The sequence below is a fragment of the Diorhabda carinulata genome, chromosome 7 (genome assembly GCF_026250575.1).
Source record: "Diorhabda carinulata isolate Delta chromosome 7, icDioCari1.1, whole genome shotgun sequence".
Classification (NCBI taxonomy): Eukaryota; Metazoa; Arthropoda; class Insecta; order Coleoptera; family Chrysomelidae; genus Diorhabda; species Diorhabda carinulata.
The window spans coordinates 16793615-16803209 of record NC_079466.1 but is presented as its reverse complement, the minus strand read 5'-3'; the positions used below and the strand labels follow the sequence as shown (position 1 = coordinate 16803209).

Sequence of the window (9595 nt, the reverse complement as noted above, 5' to 3'; positions counted from 1 at the left end):
TTTCTAATAAATATATAAAATTAAGCATATTTATTTGACCTGAGTAAATTTATTCTAAGAAAAACATGAAAAATGTTTCTTGATTGATAAAATTAGATGCCCCCTGCCGTCGCTCATTGTTTTGGCTGCCCGCGAGCGGTGCACGCGTTGCACACCTGCTAGGATCGGCCCTAGTCATTAGAAAATTTTTTGGTAAGACTCTTATACATTCACGATTTATCTGTCTGACAAAAAAACCGAATGTTGAATGAACAAATTTAAATATTGTGAAACCTGGTTGATTGGGATCTGAAGGGACCAAGACATATGTACCAATTATTGAGGGATTTCCAATAATCCAGTTTTCCAATTAGGCAGGTTTAAAATAATATTTGTCGCATTTACAGAGGCCTCCGCTTATAATGGTCGAAATGTGCCGTTATTACATTTTTAGAGGTGGAAATGTTGATAAAAATGCGTATTTTTGCTGTTATGAATTTAATGTAAGTATGAATGTAGAAACATAATATATTGCGTCGAAAAAAAAAAATAAAAATAAAAATAATACGTTAAAGTTTATGACTCAAAGTCATCGGCTATGTTTGTTTGTACTTGATTGCTAGTTGCTGAAACCTGTTTCTCGATAGAATAAATTTGATCAAAAATATTAGAATTATCAATATTTGACATTTTGAAATACTTGTGTAAAGTTTTTAAGGCTTCCATTGCCTCACGCTTTGAAATTTTCACCGGAGTCCCTCCACAGTCTTCTTCTTCTTCTTTTGTGTCCAAAGAAGAATACATAGCAGCTATGTCATCATCATCGAGCTCATCTGAAATGATTATCATCGGATAGAAACGAAATCCTGAAAAGTCATTCCTACATGTGGTGAATATTCTATTCTATTCTGGAAACGTTGCACATATTTCCAGGTCCTCGTGTATTTCTATATATTTATTCGTTATTCGTCACTTTGAATCCAGCTTTTTTGGAGCAATGACTAATTGTGGTTTAACAACAGAAAACATATTTTTTCTTACCAATCTCATGGCCTAGAGGATGTTGATTTCTGGGCTTTTATCCTCTTCCATGGATTTAAGAACATACTGATAAATTTCCTTCCTGTAGTAAACCTTAAAATTGTTGATAATACTCTGATCCATGGGCTGAAATTTACTTATTGTTATTGTTTTATTGTATACTTTGTATTCATCGTATATATTGTATATATTGTATACTTATTGTATTATTGGTATTGTTGGTAGGTACAATAATGTAACGTAGTCTAATTTGGGCATATTGTTGAGATCTGTGAAGTTGTCGACAAAAATTATGATTTTTCGTTTTTGGGCCCTCATATCCTTGAAGCATCTTGAGCTCTTAGATTTTCCAATTAAAAGAGGTGGCATTGAGGTTTACAGTGACCCGATCTTTACTCAATTCACCACCATGGCAAGGCTGACCTTTGAACGTAAATGTTTTATCCGATAGACACTTGTAGAATAAGCCCGCTTCATCGGCGTTGAATACATCATCGGGGGAATAATCGTGTAATAAATCTAGAAGGTCATTACATTCGTTATTGTCCACAGAGTTGGTCTCACTACAAACATTTTTGAATGCGATATCGTTTTTTTTCTTATATCCCTCCAACAACCCATTACTGCCAGAAATATTATCAATACGGAGCTTACTTGCAAATTCTTGAGCTTTCTCTTTAATCATTGGTCCGAAATTGGAATGTTATAATTTCGTACCTCCTTTATCCAAGTACAGAGACACTTTTCAGCTTCAGGATACTCTGCTGCTTGTATTCGTTTGAGTTGTCCTATTTCATCATTACACTGAGACCGGATTCTCTCGTTGTTATTAATAATTCTACACAGGGTTGACTTTGGTATGTTATTCTCCCTATACAGTTCATCGCGCGACTTTCCACAATCATAATCTGATAAATGTTGTAATTTTTCAGATACTAATATTTACGTTTTATATTTACGTTTGAATATTTTGTATACTTTCATTCCCTTGTTCATAGGTCAAAACAAGATAGTACTTACAAATAAAGCATGCGCGAAAGACGATGCGAAATGTATGTAAAGAAACATATCAAAATGTATTAAAATCTGATTAATTTGTCCCACTTATACAGGTAATTGAGCTACAGATTCTTACTTATAGAGGTAAGCATCAAAAAAGTCTTAGAATTCACATCTCATTTAATAAGGTTCAAAAAGTCCCATTAATAGAGGTAATACAATGAAAAAGAACCGGGATCTCTCAATAATGGAGGTTTCTCACTTATCCAGGTCCCACTCAACCAGGTTTCACTGTATTATGTTATAGATCATAATTCAGTATCTAGTACTCATTTTGAATACTTTATATAATTTAGACAAGAGCTCACATTTCTTTAAATCATCAAATATTGGGGTAATTTAATGAGTTTTGAATCATTTTCATTTTCTGGCTCGATTTCAATTAATCATTGGATAATTTACGATTTTCAGAGCATTTGATACAATTGACGAGATTAAGAAGTTCACTATAATCTTAGTGAGTTTGGCAGGAGCAATAGTTGCAATAATGTGTATTTACAATATAAAAAGCGTAAGTAATAGGTCAACTTGGCATCTTTTATTTCCTTTAATTAATAATTGATCAAAACAGATATAGTTCCAAATATACGGTCTCTAGTTGACCAAATATTATCCTTTTTTTCCCAACCATATGATGATCAGATCAACCATGCGAATTTTAAATTTAAATTTTTGATAATTTTCTGTAGTTGGTTGGTGCCCCTGAACAACAGCTTCATTTTGACAGCTGACTAGACTATGCATTACTCGGTCATGTGTGAAGGTGGTGTGAGGTTATTTCAATTTCAAGATATTATTTAAAATAAATTATGAGTTTTTAGACAAACTGAAATAAAATTATTATTGTCACTCTGTGAAGAGATAAATTATTTATGGCGGTAGAGACCACGTCTCGCAATTCTGGTGATGTAAATTGAAATTTTCTACCCGTAATTCCGCTTACAGGATGAATTTTTTCCTGACTCAAGCAAACTTTTGAATTCAAATAATATTTCCAAAGTCAACTGTCAAATATGAATCAGTGCTACCAACTGACCACCTACGTTACGGTGTAAATTCCTCAATGTATATTTAAACCAAAATTTCTCTATAAATAAATGATGTGAAAACAAGCCAAAGCAGAGGAAATAGTATAAAACACTTGTCACAGATGGCAATTCCAGCATTCGTTTAGGCATTAAAATCATAGCGAATTATCTTTTCAATGCTAGTAATAAACTTCACAATGTGAAAATGAAAAATTATTTATTAGGTTAATAGATTTTCTGACAAATTCTTATTTGAAGATAAAACAATTTTCGAAATTATTAAGAGTTAGTAATTTTTAAATGCTTTGTAAGCATATGATTTATCTCAGTTATGAACAAAAAGTAAATAACATCATTCGATGAAGTCTATAATCTATCTTTTAAAAAATTAACATCTTGAGACTGTCTTTACTTTACTCTTTAAAATTTTGTCATTTAAAAAATTTTGCCACGCGTGCCTAGGCGTAAATCCATCACTGGTCAATGGAATGCACTTTAATAGTTCTTCAGTGATTTCAAAGTAACTGTAAATATCAGCAACTTGAGTTGTATCCTGATGATCAGTGTTCTAGTCAAAAGCCAATAAAAATTTATAAAGTCTTCAATTTTCTCCTTCAGTTGAAGAAACAGATTTTGAGATAAAGCAGTTATTCTTGAAGCAACAGTGTTGCTTGATTGCGTAATATTTTGAACTTTCAAACTATAATCTTAGATAAACTCTAAGCTTACTATTAGTGGAAGGTTTCAATCTTTTCGCGATTTCTAATGCAATAATAAAATTTGATTTTAGGGCGTCTTTGATTCGTATCATAGTATCTCTTCAAGTTAAATTCCTTACATAAATCAACTGCTTAACTGCAGCTTGAATCTCCGATCACTCGACTCAACTAACTCACGTCGTGCCACCGCATTCCTTATACATCGATAAAGTTCTAGTCTAGACTAGAAGCGCGTGGAAGATTCTATTATTCTCAACAGAAAAAATTGGTTATCTTTATCTTGTCTAGGAACGTAATAGCCCAGAAAATAGGAACCTGTTGTTACGACCAAAATATCACGAATGTGTATTTCATACTTATATATATATTTTGAAGTTAAAAAAAATGGTGAGGCCAAGGTACAACATACTCTATGTACCTGGGCCAGTACTACGGTGTACCTAGGACACATTAAGAATTTGTATTCTCGACCAAAATCGTGTATTCGGTTAATTACAATATTTAACAGAGCTTTTCAGAAATTTTGAACAAAATTGAAATAATATTTATAGTTATTTGTGCTTTTTAAACAAAACCTTTACACAAAACAACTATAGTTTATTTCAGAAAAGTATAGAGTAATAAAACCTCATTTGGTATGCAAAGGGATCACATAGTGACTCACCGAATATTTCAGCCACTTTCATAGTTTGGCATTGATTTCATTGTAAAAATTTTGTTTTTTTATCAAGTACAGGTAGTACCACCCCGGTTGGGGTCAATATATGGGTTTAGCCTATTGAAAGAATTTTATTTTAACAGAATAAAAATTAGGCATTACGTACATAGTATTAGGTATTTTTTTATTGAACATTATACAGAAATTAAATTATAAAAAATCATAATATTCTTCGCCATCTGAGGAACTGTCATCTCCTCTTGACGTTAAAATTAACGGGTCGACGGTCCACCGAAATTGATCCGAACTGGACGGTATTCCCCATTTTATTACGCTATACCTTTCTGAAATAGACCATAACTTTCAACCGCTGTTTTGTTACATCACAAATTTTAAAATTAGTAGGTACAAAGATACGATAACTTTATAAATTATCATTTTTTTCTCAAGTTTTTGATCAGTCATTAGGACTAGTTTTTATAGGGACACTATCAATATAAAGATATATTATTCAGCATTAAGCATTTAGTAGAAATCCCAGTACTGTATCTTTGGAATATAATAAATTTCTCTGTTCTTTTTGCGGGGTTTTAATTTTATCGAAATGTTACTTATCGGGTACAGATTCAAATCATATTTTTCAGGCCATTTCTGGTTTGCGAGTGATTTTTCATCGATATCAGTAAAACACCCTTTCGGATATTGATTCCAAAATAATTCATTTTTATAAAATGAAGAATTAAGCATGCGTAGATATGAGGCTACAACGTACTAACCGACCACTTCTCATGCTTTATATTTGCTTTCGATTTGAATTTTTTTTATAATTGTAATTTATCAATTATTAATATAAGTTGTTATGATTTTTAGGACACCCATCAATCAAGATCTTTTAGAATATATTTGGTAATGGCTATTCTTATTTCCAATACGGTAATAATTTGCTTATGCGGTCAAGCGATCTCAGATGAGGTAAAAAATAATACTAGTCGTAGAAAAAATTTGTAGTGTTCCATTAGAATCATGTTTTTTCAATATATCCAACTGTTGTCTCTTCATAATTGATTTTTCATAGTTTTGTATCACATTCGCTGCTCGACGTTTGTGGTGGGAAAAGCCTCTCATTGGATGTGGATATCCGGTTGCGCAAGAACACACCTTGTAGTCTTTTCATCATGCGTTCACCATTAAAAATGTCAAAATTTATGATGGCAACGTCAGATTTGACATATTCACACCAGTGTTGCCATATATCCAAACTAGAGAGGAATCCTTGTACATCAAAAATATTTTATTTTTAATAAAGGATATTGAGCACAAATTTAATCTGAAATAATACAAAATTTTTGTGCTACACTATATATATTCACGTTAAAAATAGAGAAGACTGTAAAGCTTCAATAGTCTGATTTCGAAAGAGTAACATCACAGTATTAAACTGAATTGGGTCAAGCAATATGCGGCGATTGATTACTTGTATTTCAGACTGTTGACCCCAATATGAATTCACAAAAATTTGGTGAATAAATTGAAAGAAAATGACATAGTGCAGGTGTAGCACCCACAACCTCTGCTTCACATGAAAGGGCTTCATATTGAATTCTTTGAAATTGAATTTCTAGAAAAGGTGGTAAAGTTTTTGAGAGTTAAAGACCATTGTATAAGATGACTCACATTCTCCTATTATTTTTTAGTCGATGAAACTACGCGATAAATTATACGACAGTCCTTGGTATTATTGGAATATAAAGAACATGAGAATATTATTAATGATAATAACAAATATAAGAGACCCATGGGAGTATTCATTTTACAATTTAATATCCATCAACCATCAATTTTTTACTAAGGTGAGTTGTTAATATCAACATTTAGCTGTAGTAAAACCAAATATTAATCTAGGAGGTGTTATCAAAATACTCGACCAACGAATTTGTAGAGCACTATTCACTTAATTAACTTCTATTTCAACTATTGTGTCATACCTTGACGTGTTGAAATAACCAATAGCAAGTTTGAACCACTTTTGGTTTGTCAGTGTAACAGTTTTGTTTCAAGTTGAAAAATGTAACAGAAAAAAAACGTTAAAATCTGTTTATAGTTATATCATGTAATTGAATGAACCATATTACACTCGAGCTTTAGTGGCGCCTGCCGTGCGGAAATGCCTATGGATATTGATATTGATTGAAGTACTTAAAATACCTAAATGGGTTAAATTTGAATTTAACAAGGGTTCCAGGAAAAAAAAGCCTGAAAAATGAGCAAACGACTTGTTTATCATTTTGGTCAATAGAAGTCTTCTTGTCTGTCACCATTCGCCTTAACACATTCAACACGAAAAATATATATGTGCTAAAAGGAAAGAAGCCTTTTGTTCTAGAAGTTCTAGAATTTAAAACAGCATAGAAATGCAAATAAAAGCTTTTTCTAAAGAAGCCTTTGTGATGTGTGAATGCTATGTGAATATATCCTCGGTCATCTTGGTCACGACTATTCAGCAGTTGATAAAGTGCCATTATTGCCTTCTCAGTTTTTTCCTTCACATTCAATCTATGCTATGCTTAATCAAGTTTATAATGCATAGATTAATCGCAAATTAACAATAAGGTTTAGCCAATCAAAGCTTGTGGAACGTGTAAGTTCCTCCCTATCGATCGTTCAGAACGATCGATAATAATATGCGCCGGAAAACTTTCGAAATTTTGAGTACGTTTTAGAAACAAAGGTAAGTTCAAAAATGTAGCAGCAGCTAAATACTTTTATGGCTTTCTCGACTGTTCGATAGGGAGGAAATTAAACGTTCCACAAGATTTGATTGGCTAAACCTTATTGTTAATTTGCATGCGAACGTTTTGAAAGACCCTGTATTCTTGAAAAACAATTCTCCTACGATTTATTGAATACATTTCGAATAACTCATTTTAAATAAATCTTTTGGAATAATTACTACTTATGGTAAACTTTCTTAATCATATACCGAAAACCCGATAAAGTTGAGTTTATGGACTCAATATCGAATACACCTTCAACGGGTGCTTTGAATAATGAATTTTATGTTGAGAAGAGTAAATTACTGAGTAGTACTTGGAGGAAAATCACTATCATCATATCACCGCCTTAATGTACTGAATACACTGTTTACACCACCACTAAACCAACACTCATGATTACACTGTCTGACGCGCGTTTCGATAACAAAGTTATCGTCTTCAGAGACCTAACGTGAACTAAAATCTAATGACTTGACTAACATGTTTTATACTAAATTTTCACACCAATAAGCCTGACTTTCCGTCACCATTGCGGTGGAAAGTATATTGGGCAGACTAAGAGATCCGTTATTGTCCGGTTTAAAGAGCACATAGCTGATTTAAAATATGGACGCACAGGAAAATCACGTATTGTTGGATGAATTTGAAATCATTAAAATTGCTAGATGTAAGAGTAGCTTAAATAGGGCCAAAGGCCAATTCCCTGCAGCCCACTTTATATATTAGTAGTCAAAGAATGAATATGAATATTTCCGCCAAGGAGTTTTTTCCCACTGGAATTAATTTTCGTAGGTGAAGGTTTATTGGTGGGAAAATTTAGTATAAAACAGGTAAGTCAAGTCATAAGATTTTAGTTTACCTTCAGTCTCTGAAGAAGATAACTTGGTTATCGAAACGCGCGTCAGACAGTGTAATTGTGATTGGTGGTGTAGTGGTGGTGTGAGCAGTGTATTCAGTATGGATATCGCGAACGGAAATTCTAACTTAGTCCTCAGAATTCTGTTAAGACGCATGGATTTGCGTTAAATATTGGAAATAAGTTCTATTTGCCCTTCACTTCAATATCAAAATAAAAGTTAAAGTATTTAGAAAGTTGGAGAAACATTTGTAGTATTAAAATATAGATCGCATCATATTTTAGGATAATATTTATGTTTTTCAACGCTTAATCGATGAATTTCAACCTTCACAAACCAACTCCTCTCCTCTAAAATTGAAAAAGAAATAATTGTAGTACTTTATCTTACTTAATTTATATCAAAAGTATTCTTTTTATTGTATTCATCTAAAATGTTTCTTTATCGCAATTTTTTCACTATTAAAAATCATCTTTAATTACAAAAAAGTAGAAAAATAATATTGATGATCTTATTTATAGAATTAAAAATATAACCTAAATTAAATGATGTAGTGCTTAATTTGTGAATGATTGATTCGCATATTTTCATTTCAAGTGGTTGATTAAAAAACCATTTTGTAGGATAATGTATAATCTCTTAGGCTAAAAAGGTTTCAAAATAAATTGATTCCTTAATTTTTCAAAAGGGAAACGTTAAAAGAGCTGCAAATCGGCACCAGGCTCACGCTACTATGAACTTTGAAAGGTTATATCTGAAGCTAAAAAAGAAATAACTTTTTGTTGTGTTAAATTATCTTACATCTTTTTTATGTATTACAAAGTCTCATTTGAATGGTTTTTTAAAGATACATTTTTTTCGACAAATTGAAAGTTTTCCACTTAATCGATTTCCAATTTTTCAAAATCTTCGGTTCACTAAATAAGCTCCACCTTGAATAAATCATTATTCGCTTTGTATTAGGTTTATAAGCAAGAAAAAAAACATTTTTTTTTATTTTACTAAAAGCTACATTTAACCTCCTCACAATTTTTCCGATAAAATCCAATTTTGATTTTTCGAAAAAACTCATTTGTGCTTAGAATGCTTTTTTATATCGATTTATATCGTTAGTTTTATTAAAAAAATCACCACCCCCTAGTTGGGGTGATATTTAACTATATATTAGTTATAATTGAATTTTTTTAGGGAACCAAACTAGCGTACAGTGTAGCGGCTGTCCTTTCTAAGATGGAATAAACGCTCGTGCTGTGACATCAGAAGTATATAGGATAACAATCGTATAAACGAATCTTAAACACATATAGAAATCCAGAGATAGCTCTATAAAAAAAGAAGTTTGATTGACATAAAACTAAAATTGTCGTTATCAAACTATCTCAAAAAATACAATGAAACATTGCCAAACACTCTTCACGACGCTATTTGTGAGCAAACGCGGTACCCATTTTGAGCACAGCACTCATGTCCAAATTTTTGG

General features: G+C 31.9%; 1 protein-coding gene across 1 annotated transcript; it reads right to left on the bottom strand.

Moving 5' to 3' along the window:
* Positions 1-1360: 1360 nt before the first annotated feature.
* Positions 1361-1705, bottom strand: LOC130896870 (tigger transposable element-derived protein 6-like). The gene has a single exon (XM_057805233.1). The coding sequence runs from the start codon at positions 1703-1705 to the stop codon at positions 1361-1363; it is 345 nt and encodes a 114-aa protein (XP_057661216.1).
* Between the last annotated feature and the right edge of the window lie 7890 nt (positions 1706-9595).

Coding starts and splice junctions, on each gene's coding strand:
- LOC130896870 (XM_057805233.1), bottom strand. CDS start 1,705: ATGATTAAAGAGAAAGCTCAAGAATTTGCAAGTAAGCTCCGTATTGAT.